This window comes from Gobio gobio (assembly GCF_949357685.1).
Source record: "Gobio gobio genome assembly, chromosome: 22".
NCBI classification, from domain to species: Eukaryota; Metazoa; Chordata; class Actinopteri; order Cypriniformes; family Gobionidae; genus Gobio; species Gobio gobio.
In genome coordinates, this window is record NC_137118.1 from 47,817,639 (window position 1) to 47,839,537 (window position 21,899).

A 21,899-nucleotide genomic window follows, 5' to 3' on the forward strand; every position below is an offset into this window, starting at 1 on the left:
TTGAGGTGGTGCAACCAGCAAATTTACATTTAAAACGATCAATTCCCACCGCAATTCCAAAATGAAGTAAGAAATATAACTGTAAACCGTTGTATAATGTATACAGAAAAAAATTTACAGTCAAAAACAAAACATAAAAACTGGAAAATTGGGTGTTTGAACACATAGAAAAGTGTTTGTTTATATGAATTGAAATGGAAAGCATACCATGTGATAAGCATTTTAGACACTACAATCATTCATATGTATATTATTTTAAATTAATATATGGTCGCGCCACCTGACATTCTCTGGCTGGTAAAATCAGAAATCTTGCTTAATAATGAATTAATGCTGTCTTTAAAGCTGCATATGAATCAACACCATACAATTTTTGGACATAATGCTTAAAATTATTATTTTTATCTTAAATTCATAACGCTCTGAACCGCTGAATCGACTCACTGATTCATAACGCTCTGAACCGCTGAATCGACTCACTGACTCATAACGCTCTGAACCGCTGAATCGACTCACTGATTCATAACGCTCTGAACCGCTGAATCGACTCACTGATTCATAACGCTCTGAACCGCTGAATCGACTCACTGACTCATAACGCTCTGAACCGCTGAATCGACTCACTGATTCATAACGCTCTGAACCGCTGAATCGACTCACTGATTCATAACGCTCTGAACCGCTGAATCGACTTGCTGATTCATAACGCTTCGAAGCTTCATAAGGCCGTGTTTTGAAATCGTCATCACTATATAAGTCGTTATTTAGGTTTTTTTGCGCACAGAAACTATTCTCGTCTTCATAAAGTTATTGTAGAGCCGCTGTAGTGAGATGGACTTTGTAACTTTAGTCTTTAGTGTCTTTTAAGGGTCTTGAGAGTGTAAAGTTGAGCCAATGGAGGCCTTTCAGAGCATCAGATTTACACTAAAATATCTTCATTTGTGTCTGAAGATGAACGGAGGTCTGACGGGTGTCCAACCACATGAGGCTCAGTCATTAATGACACAATTTACAGTTTTGGGTGAATTAACCCTTTAATGACTAGTGGTCTGTAAATGACAGCTGAACACTAGCAACACTTCTGAGGTTCAGGCGGCTCTGAGGACATTCGATTTTCATCTCCAGGTACATAAACAGAGCAATCCTTCATATTCCAGCATATTGGTGCTGGTCCAGAGGAACTTAAGCAGCTTGATCTCTCATGGGAAATAATGACTGTCAGCCGTGAGGGAGGCACAAAGTGCTGTAATTTGCTGCAGGTGTAAGCCGTTTTCCTGTCATTTTCTCTCAAATGGTTCTGTTGTCAATAGGTCTATTTGTTTTTCTATAGAGAAAGAGAACAATTTATTTCGCTCCTTAAATGTCAGCTCGTGCACATTCCCCCACAAGGCCAAACGCCTCAGCGGATGTTCCCTGTTATACAAGTGTGAGGTCCGAAATTAGCAGCACATTCACATGATCAAACATTTATAATGTTGCAAAAGCTGTTTTTTTAAAATACTTTCTATTCATCAATAAATAAAATTCATCAGTTTCCACAAATGTACGATAACACTGATAATAATCATAAATGTGTGTTGATCATCAGATCCTCATATGAGAGTGATTAGTGAAGGGTCATGTGACTCTGAAGACTGGAGGAATGATGATACATTCAGATTTGATCACAGGAATAAATTACACTTTTTACACTGAAGTAATATCTCAAAAGTTAAGAGTTGTCTGAAATTAAAAAAAATGTGACATTTCCTTCTAGCATTTTGAGCACTGTTGAACAGATTCAATATATATGTCTGTGATTGGCTACAATGATTAAAAGAGTTGATCATTGTAGCCTCGCTGGCCAATCAGTATTTTTGATTTAATAAATACAGCCTTGGTGAGCAGTAGAGACTTTCACAGACATTAAAACAAAATATTACTGACCCCCAACGTTTTAAACAGTGCTATTAATAATGTTTTTATTAAAGGATGAGTTGACTTCAGAATGAGCATCTCCTGATAGTTTCCATCTCCATCTCATCAGATGTTCATGTGTTTCTTTCTTCAGTTTTTGAGGGATTTTTCTGCTCATAATGGACTTCAATGGGAACCAACGGCTGAAGGTCCAAATCACTGCAGTTTCAGAGGCTCTGACCAATCACAGACGAGGAATAGAGTCTGATCTAGAGGAACCATCGCCACATTTACAACACACACATTTATACACTTTAACCTCAGATGTTGTTCTTCTTCACGGTGTATGATGTCATCACGCTGGAAAGGTCATGTGACGTAGGTGGAAGTGCCGAAAAACTCCATCTCATGTTCTCCTCCTACTTTAAAATCGTCCGTCATCGTTGTTTCACCTTTATTTGTGTAAAGGGCGTTTGATTTAGTCTCTGCACGTTCGTTTTAACACTGGGTCGGCACTTCCACCTGCGTCATGTGACCTTTCTGACGTGATGACATCATACGTCGTGAAGAAGAACAACACTGTCGAGCATCTGAGGTTAAAGTGTATAAATGCAGGGCTGGACATTAAGCCTGTTCACGTGCTTTATCATTCACTTGTCCAGGTAAAAAATGTGCTTGTCCGAAAAAAAATAGGAATTTTGTAAACGTAAATATAATTTATTCTGAAGCAATACTCTCACCAGTGTTCATGTTTAAATATGAGAATATGATAAGTTTTTAATATCCAAATAAGAAATATTGAAAAGAATGTTTAAACATGAAACCAGTAGTTCATTCAGTAACACGAGATGCATTATGGTTCTGCTGTGATCTTTGTTTGTCGTATGAAATCAGTGTCATTTTCAGTCGTGATGGTGTTCAGGAAAACACACTCTTGGTTGTGTGATGTTGCTTAACTGTATCATATGTTATAAATATAAAAACTCCACAATTTGCAATTGTAAGCGTGTATGTTAACTGAGTTTCTTTGTGTGAGCGGCGCTCATTTGTTTTTGTTTTCTCCCCGAGAGGCTGCGCGAACGCCAACAGCGCAACCTTGTTAATGTCAGTTTATTATTCATTACATTATATATTATTATTATCCATTATCGATCGCAACTTACACTAAATGAATGCAGAATCATTCTTGCATTTTGGTGATTCCCTAGTTATTTTTTGACGATTTAATCAGCTTGTCCGGTCGGGCAAGTCAAATTATCTTTCACTTGCCCCTTCAAAAAATTCACTTGTTCCGGACAAGAAGACAAGCATTAATGTTGAGCCCTGTGTATAAATGTGTGTGTGTGTTGTAAATGTGGCGATGGTTCCTCTAGATCAGACTCTATTCCTCGTCTGTGATTGGTCAGAGCCTCTGAAACTGCAGTGATTTGGACCTTCAGCCGTTGGTTCCCATTGAAGTCCATTATGAGCAGAAAAATCCCTCAAAAACTGAAGAGAGAAACACATGAACATCTGATGAGATGGAGATGGAAACTATCAGGAGATGCTCATCTTGAAGTCAACTCATCCTTTAATGCCTGATATTCGTCTGATGCAAACTCTGAGATCAAGAGCGCTGCTGATACACATATTTTAAAGAGATTATTTACACAAAAATCACACTTGTTTTACACAATATTTACTGTGAGAAACCGAGGCTCTCTCTATACATTAATCCGGACACATTTGAACGCAGCATTTTCATTATTATACACGAGAATAGCTAGTTTTCAGTGTAGATGGAGGGCCAAAATGTAGAGAAAAATGTACCCGGATTAATGTAGACGTCTACTGTCAATCCATAGTTCGTCACACGCTTATAGGAACGCCCACCTGGAGGGAAAACAAGGCTCTCCTCTATTACCCGCTAGTCATTTTTACCAGGTTTGTAGTCAGGATTAATCCGGTAAGACAGTGATGTTAAAATACCAAATTCAATATACACCTTATTGATGTTGCATACTTTGTACAGGAAAGCAGACGAACACAGAATATCAGAGCAACACGAGGTGTTTTCCCCATCAAACCCATTATAAACTAAACACGTTGCGTTCATATTCTTGCCTCATCTACTCACCTATAGTGCGCATCATCAAAAAGGTGTAAACTGAATTTGTTGATCTTTTAATATCAGTGTTTAAGTTCATTACAGCACTTTAAGGGTCGTCAGTTCTCCTCCATCTGCTGCTTGAGCAGCTCTATAACGTTTAACTGCGTAATTTATCTGTGTTTAAAATGAAGTGATGCAACGACTCGATTTAAAATAAAACTAGGGCTGTCAAAAGATTAATCGCAATTAATCGCATGCAAAATAAAAGTTTGTGTTTACATAATATATGTGTGCGTACTCTGTTAATTATTACTTATATATAAATACACACACAAGCATGTATATATTTAAGATTTTTTTTTAATATATATATAACATTTATATATATTATATATTATATAAATGTATATACATGCAAATATTTCTTAAATATAATAAAGAAATAATAAATTAAATATATACATGAATGTGTGTGTATTTATATATAAATAATAATTAACAGAGTACGCACACATATATTATGTAAACACAAACTTTTTTTTCATCGGCGATTTAATCTTTTGACAGCCCTAAATAAAACCCATATCAACAAATCCTTTAAACTTTGCTTAATTTAATCCGTATTGGTGCAGCTCACCCTGTAGTGTTTTTCACGTTAAGCGTTTTAAAAACATCCCACTGTTTTCAGTGATTGAAATACCACAGCAGGTGCTTTATATGGATCATATGTGCCCAAAACATGCATCTTGTTCACATATTTTTGTTTTAAAGGGTTAGTTCACCCAAAAATGTAGATTGTGTCATTAATGACTGAGCCTCATGTGGTTGGACACCCGTCAGACCTCCGTTCATCTTCAGACACAAATGAAGATATTTTAGTGTAAATCTGATGCTCTGAAAGGCCTCCATTGGCTCAACTTTACACTCTCAAGACCCTTAAAAGACACTAAAGACTAAAGTTACAAAGTCCATCTCACTACAGCGGCTCTACAATAACTTTATGAAGACCAGAATAGTTTCTGTGTGCAAAAAAACCCCTAAATAACGACTTATATAGAGATGACGATTTCAAAACACGGCCTCATGAAGCTTCGAAGCGTTATGAATCAATGAGTCGATTCAGCGGTTCAGAGCGTTATGAATCAGTGAGTCGATTCAGCGGTTCAGAGCGTTATGAATCAATGAGTCGATTCAGCGGTTCAGAGCGTTATGAATCAGTGAGTCGATTCAGCGGTTCAGAGCGTTATGAATCAATGAGTCGATTCAGCGGTTCAGAGCGTTATGAATCAGTGAGTCGATTCAGCGGTTCAGAGCATTATGAGTCAGTGAGTCGATTCAGCGGTTCAGAGCATTATGAGTCAGTGAGTCGATTCAGCGGTTCAGAGCATTATGAGTCAGTGAGTCGATTCAGCGGTTCAGAGCATTATGAGTCAGTGAGTCGATTCAGCGGTTCAGAGTGTTATGAGTCATTGAGTCGATTCAGCGGTTCAGAGCATTATGAGTCAGTGAGTCGATTCAGCGGTTCAGAGCGTTATGAGTCAGTGAGTCGATTCAGCGGTTCAGAGCGTTATGAATCAGTGAGTCGATTCAGCGGTTCAGAGCGTTATGAGTCAGTGAGTCGATTAAGCGGTTCAGAGCGTTATGAGTCAGTGAGTCGATTCAGCGGTTCAGAGCATTATGAGTCAGTGAGTCGATTCAGCGGTTCAGAGCGTTATGAGTCAGTGAGTCGATTCAGCGGTTCAGAGCGTTATGAATCAGTGAGTCGATTCAGCGGTTCAGAGCGTTATGAGTCAGTGAGTCGATTAAGCGATTCAGAGCGTTATGAGTCAGTGAGTCGATTAAGCGGTTCAGAGCATTATGAGTCAGTGAGTCGATTCAGCGGTTCAGAGCGTTATGAGTCAGTGAGTCGATTAAGCGGTTCAGAGCGTTATGAGTCAGTGAGTCGAATCAGCAGTTTGGATCGCCAAATTTCAGCAGTTTGACACGCGATCCGAATCATGAATCGACTCACAGATTCATAACGCTCTGAAGCTTCATGATGCCGTGTTTTGAAATCGTCATCTCTATATAAGTCGTTATTTAGGGTTTTTTTGCGCACAAAAACTATTCTCGTCTTCATAAAGTTATTGTAGAGCCGCTGTAGTGAGATGGACTTTGTAACTTTAGTCTTTAGTGTCTTTTAAGGGTCTTGAGAGTGTAAAGTTGAGCCAATGGAGGCCTTTCAGAGCATCAGCTTTACACTAAAATATCTTCATTTGTGTCTGAAGATGAACGGAGGTCTGACGGGTGTCCAACCACATGAGGCTCAGTCATTAATGACACAATTTACAGTTTTGGGTGAACTAACCCTTTAAGGTGGAAATTTGAGAGGCTTGTGCTGCTGTTGCCCTTTGAAAACTATGGATGATGCATCAAGGCATTGATGTCCCAGGCATTATATATTTTACCTCCTGCTTTCTCAGTCTCTTGGAAGTGAAGTTCCCTTTTAATCGACATGCCGGCACTTCTTCCCCCTTCTGCCCTGGTGTCCATCGACACACTCCTGTGCTCGAGCTCCAGGCGAACGCATCCTGTATGGCCGCTTTCGGTGAAGATCTGGTTCATCCGTGTGCCCGTATTCAATGGGCTACAGCCCTGACTTCCAACTCGGGCAAGTTTAATGCTGAATTGTCTTTTCCTTCGGCTGCGAAAACAAACCTGGTGCTGACACGCGGCCTGGAAGCCTCTCTTGAAGTTCTCGTTGAAGTAGCCGTAGATAATGGGATTGACGCTGGAATTGGAGAAGGCCAGCCAGTGAGAGAGAGGGAAAACGTAGCTGGTCAGAAGCTCCAGATGGTCGTCGTCCGGCCGGGCGTAATCCGTCAGAAGCATGAGCGTCCATAACGGGAGCCAGGATATCATGAACAGCAGAGCCACCATTATCAGCATCTTTATCACTCGAATCTTCCTCTGAGAAGCCGGACATTTGACCTCCGCCAGGACGGCAGTGGAGTAAAGCTTAGCCCCGATGCGGCCGTACATGAGCACGATGAGCATCAGGGGAATCACGTAAATGTGCACGAAGAGGACCGTGGTGTACACCTTCCTCATCTCTGGGTCGGGCCAGGTCTCGTAGCAGGAGTACAGCGGGTAAGTGCGGTTGTCACTGTCAACCATGAAATGGCCTTTTTCTTGCTCCACGGTCAGCATTAACGCTGAGGGAAACATTATGGTGAGCGCGAGCACCCAGATCGTCCCAATCGACACCTTCGCCACCGAGAGCGTAAGTTTGGGCTTGAACGGGTAAACAATGCAGCGAAACCTTTCAGATGAGGAGAAAACACACATGGGGAGATTAACCCAGATGGAATGAGCTCACGTTTACATTTACATTTATGCATTTGGCAGACGCTTTCAAGGTACACAATTAAAAAAAAAAAATTGCTTTCCCTGGGAATGGAACCTATGACCTTGGCGTTGCTAGCGCCATGCTCTACTGTTTGAGCTATAGGAAAGCTCAAAGTGATTTGAATAAAGGACTTTTGTTCATGCGTCCTGCTATGCTAACCCTCTGGTGCTCTTCGTTTAGGGGGTGCATGGGTTGTCTTGACCGGACACCTAAAAATTCAAAAACTTCCTCCACCTCAGTAAAACCAATGCAATTTATTGTTCTTCAATAATATTTTTGTATTTTGAGATAGGGCTGTCAAAAGATTAATGGCGATAAATCGCATCCAAAATAAAAGTTTGTGTTTACATAATATATGTGTGTGTACTCTGTTAATTATTATTTATATATAAATACACACACAAGCATGTATATATTTAAGAAAAAAATATTTTTATATATAAACATTTATATTTATATATATTATAGATTATATAAATGTATATACATGCAAATATTTCTTAAATATATACATGCTTGTGTGTGTATTTATATATAAATAATAATTAACAGAGTACACACACATATATTATGTAAACACAAACTTTTATTTTGGATGCGATTAATCGCGATTAATCTTTTGACAGCCCTAATTTTGAGATGATTTGATGGTATTTTTTAATATATATGCAATAATTATGGTCTATTTTTGCAATTGAAAATTATTTTTTTTTTAAATTATTATTATTGCAGTATTTCAGGTTAAAATAGAGACTAGGCCTTCAAAATAAATGTTTTTGAAGGCAGATTAGCCGCTCTTTTGGAATTATTTAAAGAATCCTGCAACCATGTGTGTAACCACTAGAGGTCTCTGTGGACAGGCTTGAGAATTCACTAGTTCTCTTTTGAACACATTTGATGATTTTTATTTGAATACATATTTAAAAAATCTCATAAGACTATTTATTATAAAGTTTTAGTGTGAATTTGTGTTTTTGCAGATTTCCCATTCATTTCCTATGATGGTCATTTTTGACCGAAGAGCAGAAGTGGGAGTATTTTTTTTACGATGCTAGAAAAGTCACCAAGTTTCATATCATTCTGATGAAGTTGTGATTTTTAAAAATTCTAAATGTGGTTCATAGGTTCAGTTTTTCATAGGTGTGTGTGTGTGTGTGTGTGTGTGTGTGTGAGTGGATGTGTCAATATCACACTCTTGATGTTTTAGAGTGTTACTACTGTGGACTTTTTTTCAGCATTGTGGCCGATTTGTAGATTGTACACACAAATATTCAGAGAATTTTAGTGTTTTTGCCGATTTCTCATTCATTTCCTATGGTCGCTCATTTATGACTGAAGACAATGAACGCTACCTTTTTTTTTAACGACCAATTAGCATGCTCGAATCATGACCCCAATTTTTTTGTGTGTTTACAGTCCTAATGCTAGAAAAGTCACCACGTTTCATATCATTCTGATGAAGCTGTGATTTTTAACATTTCAAAAGTCAGAAATGACCGAAGAGCACCAGAGGGTTAAAGGACTTAAATTAAAAGTCATAGATTTTTACAAATGATGGCATTTTGAATTCAGTTATCCTGAATATGTCATAGCCATAATTACTCATCTCATCCCCAGAAATGGGGAAAAAAATTTATTTAATTGAGACATCAGTAGCCATATTGGTGTTGGTGATGCTGGCCTTCACTGGTACTTAAAATCCCATTAAACAAATATTAAATATACAGTATATTTATATGGAAGAGGTTTCAGTTCACTTCCGTCTTAAATGTAAAAAGTTAAAGCTTTGCATGGCATCGAAACATTGCGATTAGTGCTGGGCGGTATACCGGATCATACCGAATACCGGTATTTATTTTTGTTATGATATGAATTTTGATGATACCGCAATACCGGTATATGTCGCTTAAACAACGTTCGGAACGCGGTGCAGCATTTCATTTGAAGAAGACGTGATGAAATATGTGCGCATACACGCTTCTGGTTCATGTTTAGAGCACTAGAGTATATGAAATATACCCATTAAAAGTCGTTATTGCGGTGCATTGTGGGATAGAATGAGTGCACTCAATAACGTCCACTAGGGTTTCGGACACCACTACAAAGCGCTGTCCCCTACAAATAATGCCCTATTTGAGGATATAGGGGGCGATTTCGGATTCAGCCCTTGATTACAGCGGAGAATTCAAACTACACGCGGTTTCTGCACTGCTGAGATTAACAACGTTCTCCACATGGATCATAATTAGATCATTTAATGGACATATTTCATATACTCTAGTGCTCTAAACATGAACCAGAAGCGTGTATGCGCACATATTTCATCACATCTTCTTCAAATTAAATGTGTACTGATAGGCCTTTATCACAGAGGAATTGAATACCGGAAGTGCGCGTCGAAGCAGTGCTGATTCTTCCGGTTGTGCATGTTTTCAATGTGCTGGGAACACCTAGCTGAACAAACGACAATTAAAATAAGCATCTGGAGGATGATTTAAAAATCCGTACATTTTCCGAGACAGGAGAAGAGATAAACTGATCATTACTGTGTGCAGGATTTTCCAAACTCTGTTGAACTTGTAGTTTTTTAATCCAAGCGGTCGTAAACATACGTGATTATTTCACCACACGGTGTCAGTGCTCGTCTAAATAATCACCGCAATGAAGTGTGTGTAAGACCTGACGAATAAGATCTGAATCAACATATTGATTTGTATTAATATTTTAGCATTGTTCAGTCACTTTTCATTGACAATCATTTCACTGTAGCCTACAGTATATGTAATTCACACATTTATGCCAAAATTCAGTCATGCTGTTAATGTATTACTTTTTAAGATTAATTAAATGCTTAACATCGTTAACTTTCTTTAAGGCAGTTACCGCGCATTCATTCATCTATTTATTACATGAAAATGAACCATGGTTTTATTACAAATAAAATATGTTGCACTTTACACTCTCAAGACCCTTAAAAGACACTAAAGACTAAAGTTACAAAGTCCATCTCACTACAGCGGCTCTACAATAACTTTATGAAGACGAGAATAGTTTTTGTGCGCAAAAAAACGAAGCTTCATGAGGCCGTGTTTTGAAATCGTCATCACTATATAAGTCGTTATTTAGGGTTTTTTTGCGCACAGAAACTATTCTCGTCTTCATAAAGTTATTGTAGAGCCGCTGTAGTGAGATGGACTTTGTAACTTTAGTCTTTAGTGTCTTTTAAGGGTCTTGAGAGTGTAAAGTTGAGCCAATGGAGGCCTTTCAGAGCATCAGATTTACACTAAAATATCTTCATTTGTGTCTGAAGATGAACGGAGGTCTGACGGGTGTCCAACCACATGAGGCTCAGTCATTAATGACACAATTTACATTTTTGGCTGAACTAACCCTGTAATGTCGAGCCCTGAGTATAAGCACATTACAGAAACCGCATCAGAAGGACCAGCGATTCACCGCTGAAAGCCACCGTCTAAACCTCAATCAGCTCTAACTATCGGCTGATTGGAGCTTCCAGCTGAGCGGATGATTGACACAAAACCACTGCTCCTGTGTTTGTTTGTTCAATGGTTATTTTAGTTTCATTCTCAGGATTATAAACGCTTACCTGTCCACAGCAATAGCAACTAATGTGAAGACCGATGCACAGACGGACGTTCCTTGTACCAGACCACTCAGTTTGCAGATGGTGTTGCTGAAAGGCCAACCTGACAAAGACAGAAGCGTGATCAGGGTAAATCTAGATCTACATTCATCCACACACTTTTGCTTGTGTGCACAGAAACATCTTAAAGCTCATGCATAAAAGCTCCAGGGATATACAGAGAGACCAGATGTGATGAATTCTTCTGGCACAATCATTTTATTAGCAAAATATCCCATAACTTACAGGGATGAGCGAGACCATTAAAGAGGCCATATTATGTCTTGATGATGTCTCTGGCTCTACTAGAGCAGGTTTTCCTGCTTGAGTGTTGATTATCTCCTCATATTCTCCATTGTTGCGGCTCCTCTCTTCCCAGTCTGTCAGTAACGCTCTGTTTAGTTCCTGTATCTATGAAACCCCTCCTTTTGAAAAGCACACTGTGCTCTGATTGGTCGCTGGAGCAGTGTGTTGTGATTGGTGTTTTGGAAATGTCCCGCCCCTTACCATAACTGGCAGTTTCAACACATGACTAACTAACTCAACCAGGCTCCGCCCCTTTATTCTGCTTATGAATTATTTAAATGAGGACTGTGACGTGTTGCTTCCCGGAAGAAAACCTCAAGACTACAATAGAGTTCAGAAACAGTGACAATATCTCCGTGGACCCTTAGAATCCGATCGTAATCCAAATAGAAGCACAATTGGAACAAAACGTCACATGTGACCACGTCAATTGGATTGGCCAGATCTGATTAAAATTTCATTGGGATTGCAATGGTGCGTTCACACCAGACGCGAATGAAGCGCTAAACGCGAGTGATTTACATGTTAAGTCAATACAAAGACGCGAATAGACATTCGCGCGAATGTGACGCGGCAAAAATGTAGAGTTTTGGGTGTTTAACGTGTGATTCGCGTGAGTTGAAAAATCTTAACTTTTGCGGATATTCTGCGCCGTGTTAACCAATCAGGAGCTTGCTCTAGTAGTGACAACAATGTCGTGCCGCCGTTCATCTCTGACGATGTGTTAGAGCGTGAATTAGTGCGGTTTGGTAAGATTGCGAGTCCGTTCAGAGCGATTTCTCTGGGGTGTAAGAATCCGGCTTTGAAGCATGTCATGTCTTTTAGGAGACAGGGGTACATGTTTTTAGAATCACCAGATCGTACACTTAGTGTTTCTTTTCGTTTAAAACATGAAGGGGGAGCATATATGATTTACGCAACTACCGGAAGTTTGTGGTGTTTTGAATGCGGTGATGTTGGCCATAAGCGGCAGATGTGTCCACATAAAGAGCGTGGACAGGAAAACATCGGCCCAGTGATGGAGACTAATGCTCAGGCTACTCATATTCAGACAGGTCAGGAGGAGATTTCAGGCCTCGCGGAGGTAAGACGGTCAAACGTTAACATGGTTTCAAATGTAGTGGAGAAAACTTTAGAAATACCAATGGTAGCGGCAACCAGTTTAAATACTGATGTCGATGATGATGCGGTTAAGAGTACAGAAAACTCAGTGGTTGAACAGGATAGTAAGAGTGGCGAGAATGTGTTCCCAAGTACTAGTACGGATCAGTATGTGTGTGATGCAGAGAGTCGAACAGACGCACTGACGACAGCAGAGGATGATGAGTCTGCTTCTGTGCAGGATATGGACTCCTGCTCACAGTATGGGTTAGAAGAGAACTCAAGATCCCCATAAGGATCTCTCATTATATACTTTAGAGGAAATTGATCAGTTCCTAGATAATACTTTTGGAAAACAGGTTGATGTTAAAGAATTCTTTCCTGATGTAGAGAAGTTTGTTAAGTCTGTTACTTTTCTTCAGAAGACTGTGGGGGTTGATCTCCTGAGTGAAAAGAAGCGGTTCCGTCTAAAGAAGCGATTAACTGCAGTTAGAAAGTACCGGAAAATAGAGAAAAAGACAATGTCAAAAGTACTGTTGTAATTTTTTTTCTTTCTCACGTATCACATGGAGTATGGATTGTTGTATCATTCCAGTAGGGTTCACAGATCATCATTTGGTTTCTCTTACTATAAACATGTCTAAGTGTATAAAAAAGTCTTCTTATTGGCATTTTAACACTAAATTGCTTCAAGATCTTAATTTTTGTAAACATTTTGAGACTTTTTGGCAACAGTGGAGATTGTGTAAAGGCACTTTTGAAAATTTAAAACAGTGGTGGGAAATAGGGAAAACAAACATTAAAATGTTCTGTTTGCAACATACTGCTAATTCCACTATTACATTAAGAGAAAGTATTCAGTCAATTGAAAAGGCCATATCAAAGATGGAGGTGGATCTAATTAATAGATATGATCCTAATATGTTTAACAACCTGCAAGGAAAAAAAAGAGAACTGGGGTTGTATTTGAATGAAAGGGTGAAGGGAGCTCTTGTAAGGTCTCGTTTTGTTTCTGTTAATGAAATGGATGCTCCTAGTGCTTATTTTTTTTAATTTGGAGCACAAAGTGGCACAACAGAAACAGATGTCATGTCTTCGCCTTCCTGATGGGAGGATGACCAGCAACATTACAGAGATGAGGCATCATGCAGTGACTTTTTATTCCAGTCTTTATACTGCCGAACAATGTGATACTGACTGTGCTGAACAGCTAATTCAAGACTTGCCTCAAATAGACTCAGATTCTAAGACTGCCCTGGACACTGAACTTTCTTTTCAAGAACTCACTATTGCAGTTGGTCAGCTTGGTGTTGGACGATCTCCGGGTATTGACGGGTTACCGTCTGAATTTTACAAGCGTTTTTGGAATTGTATTGGAAAAGATTTATATGAGGTTTTCTGTGAATGTAGCAAAGATGGTTGTTTGCCTGTATCTTGTCATCGTGCTGTGCTATCACTATTACCAAAAAAGGGAGATTTATCTCTTTTACAAAATTGGAGACCTGTTGCATTACTAACCACTGATTACAAAATGATGTCTAAGTGTCTTGCTAATAGACTTAAAAAATATCTTAACATAATTGTACAAAAAGATCAAACTTATTGTATCCCAGAGAGAACAATAATGGACAATTTGTTTTTAATTCGGGATATTTGTAAAGGTTTTGAAATGAAAGTTGGTTTAATTTCTTTAGATCAAGAGAAAGCCTTTGACCGAATTGATCATGGTTATCTTTTTAATGTATTAAAAGCTTTCGGTATTGGTGAACATTTTCTACATTTGGTCAAATTGCTGTATTCTGGTGCTGCTTGCATTGTTAAGGTGGGAGGTGGGCTAAGCCGGCCAATCGCAGTTTCAAGGGGTATCAGACAAGGTTGTCCTTTATCAGGACAATTATATAGCATTTCTATTGAGCCTCTTCTTTTTCATTTACGTAAAACTTTGTCTGGTTTTATTGTTCCTGGTTTATCTCAGAGTTCAAGTATTACTGTAAGTGCTTATGCTGATGATGTGACAGTGTTTGTTAATCATGAAAAAGACATTAAGGCCCTGGTTAATGCACTTAATGTGTATGAAAAGGCTTCATCAGCGAAAGTGAACTGGGACAAGTGAGGCTTTTTGGGCAGGGCAGTTTTCTGTTGAAAATCCTCCACAGTTGCCAGGAGGTCTTATATGGAAAAGAGAGGGGTTAAAAATTTTAGGTATTTATTTTGGGAGAAATGAGTATCAAAAGTTACATTGGGAGGGTTTAGAGGAAAGAGTGTGTACCCGATTGTCTCGCTGGAAATGGTTGCTACCCCAGTTGTCCTACAGGGGAAGAGTTTTGGTCGCTAATATCTTAGTGGCTTCTACTCTTTGGCATAAACTGTGTGTACTGCAGCCACCTACTGGACTAATTCAAAGCATTCAAAGGAGGTTGGTGACTTTTTTCTGGTCAGGACAACACTGGATTCGATCAGCCGCTTTGTATCTTCCAGTACAAGAAGGCGGGCAAGGTTTGGTGGATATAAAGTCCAGGATCATGACTTTTCGGCTGCAAACAGCACAAAGACTCTTGTATAATAAAGACTCTGCCTGGATGGACACTGCAACAGCTCTTTTAAGGAGGGCAGGTGGAATGGGTCTTGATAAACATTTGTTTTTAATGCAGTTGCAAGAGAAAGAAATGGTGGATCTCTCTCCCTTTTATAGATCTGTGCTGGAGGCCTGGAAGGTTTTTATCGTATCAAGACCATCTAATACACCTGCTGGTCATTGGCTGCTAGAGGAACCTTTGTTTTTGAATCCTTTTTATCGTCAAGACTGTTGTCATCTGAAAATGTAAGAGCACGGCTGTTGGTGGCTGGGCGCAATAAGCTGGGAATTTTTTTCCTTCAATCGTTGTAAGTGCGGCTGTGGAAGACTGGGTAGAAGATGAAAGCTGTTTACTGACTCTGAAAACACCAGTTCTGGAAAGGTTTGATTCAGTTGGGAAGAAGTCGCTTTACTTGATATGTGTTAAAGTTTCCAACATGCAGTTTTTGAATGGAGTTTCTTCAACAAGATGGACACAGTTCTTTGGATCTGTTTTTTCCCCTAAAGGCAGCTGGCGTTAGGGCTGCTCGATTATGGATCATAATCACGATTATTTTGGTCAATATTGAAATCACGATTATGTAACACGATTATTTCACATGACTTTGGGAATGTGTTGTATTTATTAAAAATACACCTTTCAACAATTCAATTGAAATTGTAACATTTGTTGTACTTTTTGAACTATTAAAATAAATAATATAACATATATTCAAATCAAAGTATAAAAGTATTCACGTAAAAATGATAACCACAAATAAATAAGATCAACAATATGGTTCGGCTAGATATGCTTTTCAGGTACGTCTAACATTAGTTTTCAGGTACAGAAATGTATCAAATGTAAAATAACATTGCATATTTGAGTGCATAAATTAAAGATGAATCCTATTAAACTTACAAAAGCTATTCAATCCGGATCGGATATGCGTCGTCTTTCTCGACTGTATAAAGTTCACTTAAGGCATATACAGACTATGTCTGTTAGGATACTCATCAAGATGGACATGTTGACATACGTTTTGTGTGAGTTTGTCCGTTCAAGAGCAAGACTTAAAAGAGAACTCAATATTTGCGCGCTGTGAGACGTGTGCGCGCTCTCGGATGAGCGCACAGAGACACGTTTTCTCACTTCGCGCGTCTTCTCATTCGCGTCTTCTGGCACTTCTGGGTGATGACGGGGAAAATGACTGGTCATATTCAAACATACGGCAGCACTCGCATGCATTGAACAAAGTTTACAAAGAGAGAATTATTTGAGAAATATGAGGGGAAAAAAGGACGTTTACACGGCACCCCTGCTCTCGTCAATTTTTGTTTCTTTATTAGATTGTCATAGGTCACTCTGTTTTTAATTTTCAAGTGGTTAAACAAATTCGTGGTGTTCCCTTGCGTCGCAGCCACTGCCATGTAGAAAATCTCGCACGTCGCATGTTTCTGCTCGTCGTCTGATTCCTCGAAGCCAAACTGTTCCCAGACAACGGAGTTGGTTTTGCCTTTTTTGCTCACCAAACGCTGCTGTAACTGCCCTCCTTCTGCCATCTTTACTCGCGCCGAGTTTTTAAATTCCAGCGGATGATATGCACAAGAGACTCACGAACTGAGAGAGTTTGTGGCTTCGGGAGGGGCGGAGGAGCGCGTGCGCGTTTCATTCAGAACGCAAGACAAAATAAGAGTGTTCTTGCAAAACTGAACATGGCAAAATAATCGTTTTTTCTCGATTGTACTATTTTGGTGATCGTTGGGAGGCGAAATCGAAATTCGATTAATTGCACAGCCCTAGCTGGCGTACCCTGTACAAATGCCCGATTGACAAGCGGACAGGTGACCTCCAGTGGAGGATTGTACATGGGGCAATAGCTACAAACAGACATGTGGTACACCTCAATCCTAGTGTTGGGGTGGGTTGTCCTTTTTGTTCTGAGACAGAGTCGGTTTTTCATCTCTTTGTGCAGTGTTCACGATTGGGTCATCTTTTTGATCTTTTAAGTAATGGGTTTTTATAACTGGGGGAAGTTTTCTCTTTTCAATTGTTCATTTTTGGGCCAAAGTATTCATGTCAAAAGAAGAATGTCCTGGTTTTAATCAATTTTTTATCTGGTACTGCAAAACTGTCCATTTGGAAGACAAGGAAAAACAGACTGTTGGGGCAAAGTTCAATAAGTGTTTTGCCTATGTTTTTAGGTTTGGTAGCTTCTCGACTGAGGGTTGAGTATGCATATTACAAGATGGTGGAATCTTTACCGAAGTATATAGGAATATGGGGAATAAATGAAGTGCTATGTACATTGTATGATAATGAGTTGGTTTTGAGTTTTTAAAGGGAAAGAAAAAAAAAGGGAAGAGTGTAACTTATTTAATAATTTTTTGGTGTTTTTTTGTGTAATTTTTTTGTAATAGAAAGTTGATTGTTATAATAAAGGTGAACTTAATCCTCTCCCCTCCCTCTCTCTCTCTCTCACCTGTGATGAGGTTGTCCACCAGAGTGGTGGGAATGCAGAAGATGCCGATCAGCAGGTCACTGAGGGCCAGATTGAGGATGAAGATGTTGGTGACGGTCCTCATGTGGCGGTTCCTCAGCACGATCACACACACCAGCCCGTTTCCCATCAGGCACAGCAGGAACAGCAGCAGGTATGCCAGCGTGAAGAGGGCGGCCGCGGGCACAGAGTGCTGGTAATAGGGGCACAGGACCACGCCCTCCGCTGGGCTGGAGCTGCTGCTGTTGGTCTGGTTGGAGACGGCATCCCATAATCCCTCCATCCATGCACAGCAGTTCTGGGAACACACACGGAAAGCAACTCAAATGATAAAACTAGTGACATTCAGCAGTTAAACAGAGGAAACATTAAAAAATGATGTTTATTATTATTATTATTATGACTGTATATGATTTTTGTTTATAATTTTTACTGTCTTGTATATATTTGACTTCTATGAGGTTAAAAAGTCCAAATTTTGACATACTATGAGATAATTATGACATAAAAGTCCCAATTAATATATAAATAATAATTATATAAGTCGAAATTATGACAATAAAAACATTATTATGACTGTAAATGATTTTTGTCATAATTTTTACTGTCTTGTATATATTTGACTTGTATGAGGTTAAAAAGTCCAAATTTTGACATACTATGAGATAATTATGACATAAAAGTCCAAATTGATTTGTAAATCCTAATTATATAAATCGAAATTATGACAAAAAAATCTTTATTATGACTGTTATAGGATTTGTCATAATTTTTACAATGTCTTGTATATATTTGACTTGTATGACAAAAAAAATCTTTATTATCATACACAATGACTGTGTATGATTTTTGTCATAATTTGTACTGTCTTGTATATATTTGACATGTATGAGATTAAAAAGTCCAAATTTTGACATACTAAGAGACAATTATAGCATAAAAGTCAAAATTAATGCATAAATCTTAATTACGTAAATCGAAATTATGACAAAAATTATAATTATGACTGTTATAATTATGATTTTTGTAATAATTTTGACTGTTTTCTATGAGATTAAAAAGTCAAAATGATGACATACTATGTCAAATGTGAATTTTTATGTCAATTTAGACTAGTCATAATTTCAAAATCAACTTTAGTATGTCACAATTTTGACTTAGTATGTCAAGACGATTCTTAAAATACATAAAACAATAAATTAACGATATCATAATTTTGACACCAACCTAAATTATGACATTCTAAGTGAAAATGATGACATAAAAGTCGAAATGATTACATTAAAAATTCATAATGACTAATATTTTGTATATATTTGAATTAAAAAGTCAAAATTGTTAAATACTAATATTAGATAATTATGACATAAGTCAAAATACATAATTATGACAAGTCAAAATTGACATAAATTATAATTATATAGTCATAAGTTTTCTATATATTTGACTTCTATGAGATTTTTAAAAATCCTAATTATGACATACTATGTCAATTGTGCCATAATTATGACTGACTTTGGCATAATTTCAACTTTTTTTCCTCAATTCAAAATCAACTTTAGTATATATTTTCATATTTTCGACTTATATATCAATTTTAAATTATCACATAATTATGACTTCGTATGTCGTCTTCTTTGTATGTCATAATTATGATTTGCAAAAGTGTGACAATGCATGATGCAGATTAATATTCTGTGTTAGCAGAATAAAGGACAATGAGACGTGTTAAACGCTGCACTGAAATACATATTCATTCATTCAATCTGTTTCTGCATTTAAAATCTCTTCTATACTCATCACATCTGAGGTGTCAGAGATGAATTGATGATTTTTACATAGAAAAACTATGAATTATGTATTGCGGTCACATATATAAGGGAGACTGAGACACTAGATCTCAGCAATTATAAGGTTTTGAATCAAAAGTCCAATTACACAAATTACTCTTTTCTCTAGCAGTGTTTGGACCCAAATCAATAATTCAACATTACAGTGATTTTTGTGAATTCTGTTTGCAACTACAAAATATCCTCTTAAAATTGTATTGATTTTATAATTGGGGCAAGATGTCACATGTGTTCCTGTCATAATTTGTCAATGTAAAATGTATTTATGTTGGCCAAAACAATGGTTTGATGCTTTTTATATGATATTTTCCCCCATTTTGCTGTTTCATGGATTATTTTACAGTTGGATTTACTGAAAAAAACATATAACAGTTACTAGTGACAACATGCCCCAAAACCATTATGTATGTTCTATTTGGTTTTTGTTTGGGGGTTTTTTCAGGGCAAGAACCGTGTAAATCGAAAGCTTAATAGATTTTAAGGTTTGTGCCTAAAGAAAATGTGCATAATATGTCATTATTAGAAATATTAACTAGGGGAAAAAAATGTGACAACTTGCCCCGCAGCACGAATCTCTCATCTTTTAGTTCGTATAGGAATATTAATGCATTTTAATGTCGTATATTAATGTCTAGGACATATATCTTTATATCAAAACAACTGTCCACATTATTCATCGGTGAAGATCGTTTTAAAATAACGTTACACGATAAAGGAGCGATGCGGTGATTCTGACTGAGAGAACTTCACCTCAGGAGCAGGAACTGATTAAAGTGGCTTAAATACTCGATAACATTTGAGTTTTAACGGTTAATGTGAGACAGAAAGGTCTTACCTTGCTGTCCTTCAGCTCATCGGGTGAAGTAAAGCCAGTGGTGGGATGAAATAAGGCTAAAAAGAGCTCGATTATCATGGCGTGTGTCTCTGGACAAACGGCTTCTCCGACTCCCGCGCGCGCGCAACTGACACCTGTCGCGCGCTCCTGATGTCCGATTCACGAACTCATTTATTTATTTATTAAAGCTTTTTTCATTAACAACAAGTAAGTACAAAATAACAGTAATAGTAACATCAAGAAAATCTGTGGGGAAAAAATACAAATAATTATAATAGTACAAATGAAATAAATAATAAGGATAAAACTATATACACATCATTTAACCAATGATTTTAAAGGGTACATTAAATGTAACATAAAAAATCCTAATGTACATGACTGATTAGGGAAAAAAACAATAAAAACTAAGAAGAAACCTAGTTATTTAAACGAAAATACATCAAATGTGAAGCGTCACGAAGGGAATTCTGGGAATGTAGTTTTTACCCGGCATTTTTTTGAGTGTATGTCTTTCAAAGGGAACAATTCGCATTTATTAATAAAACCGTGTGTAAATAAATACCAGACTATAAGGCAAATCTTGTTTGGGAGACAATAATAATCACTTTTTGATGACCTAACGAACCGAATCATTTAATTGAACCGTCCAAGCGAGTCGACTCCCTGAAATGAATCGCTTTCTCACACATCACTCACGATCATTTTCACATTTGTTAAGATGCTGCAATTAATGTGGAGCAATGATTAGACCCGCTGATTAATAATCACTGCCACAGAAATGACTCCCAATAATGTGTTTATTATGAATGCTAAAACCGATTTAATTATAATTAGAGCGTGTATTTAATTTGTCGAGCTCACGCATATTCATAATTAGGTCGACATACAGGGGAATTCTCCACAAGGGTTATTACTGTGGAAGGCTATAATCCTCTGTTTAATACAGTAACTAAACACTGAAATCTGAGGATAATCACGTGACTGTATGTGAACACATTATGAATATTAAATATGCATTCCCTTATGAGAGACAATGATCATCTGATTCTTCATCAACACCTGTGAACAACTGTAATACCTGATTCAGAATCAGAGCATCTCATGCACTATTGATGTCTTATTTGTTTCTTGGAGAATTTGCATATTTAATGTGATCTGTATGAATCTTCATGTACTGTTTGGTTCACAAAGCATGCACATATTAAATATTAAACACTTTTATCCTCCTCTATTTTTATTTTATTCTTCTTATCTCTCAAAAAAATGTTCTTCTTCGATTTCCCAGCTGTGTTCTCTGACATTTTGATGCAGCTCCGCTCAGCAGGAAACACTTTTGTACACAGAACTCAATTTTAACAGTGTGTTAATCTCAGCAAGAGAGCAGGAGATATGAGCCTTAAAAATAAACATTTCCCCCCCGTATGTTTATAATATCAGCTCTTGGTAATGTCATTCTGAACTTCCTCTTGAACACATCCAAATAATTTATTATTGATAAAAAAACCTGTTAGAATCTATTGCAGTGCTTCTATTCCCATTATTATTATCTTTTTTAAACATCTGTTTTTATGTTGTGCAGTATGTGGTCACATAATCTAGTGTAAATATGAATCATCCACAGCATAAATAAAAGATAGACATTAAAGCTGCACTATGTAAGATTTTTTTCAGTAAATATCCAGAAACCACTAGGCCAGTGTTATATATTTTACTTACAATATCCCAAATGTTTC

General features: G+C 37.7%; 1 protein-coding gene across 1 annotated transcript; it reads right to left on the minus strand.

The window, feature by feature from the left end:
- Positions 1–3,443: 3,443 nt before the first annotated feature.
- Positions 3,444–20,241, minus strand: npffr1l3 (neuropeptide FF receptor 1 like 3; the record flags this gene model as incomplete). The annotated part of the gene is made up of 5 exons (XM_079804047.1): positions 3,444–3,514; positions 6,433–7,286; positions 10,981–11,080; positions 17,461–17,776; positions 20,164–20,241. The coding sequence occupies 5 exons, from the start codon at positions 20,239–20,241 to the stop codon at positions 3,444–3,446; spliced, it is 1,419 nt and encodes a 472-aa protein (XP_079660173.1).
- Between the last annotated feature and the right edge of the window lie 1,658 nt (positions 20,242–21,899).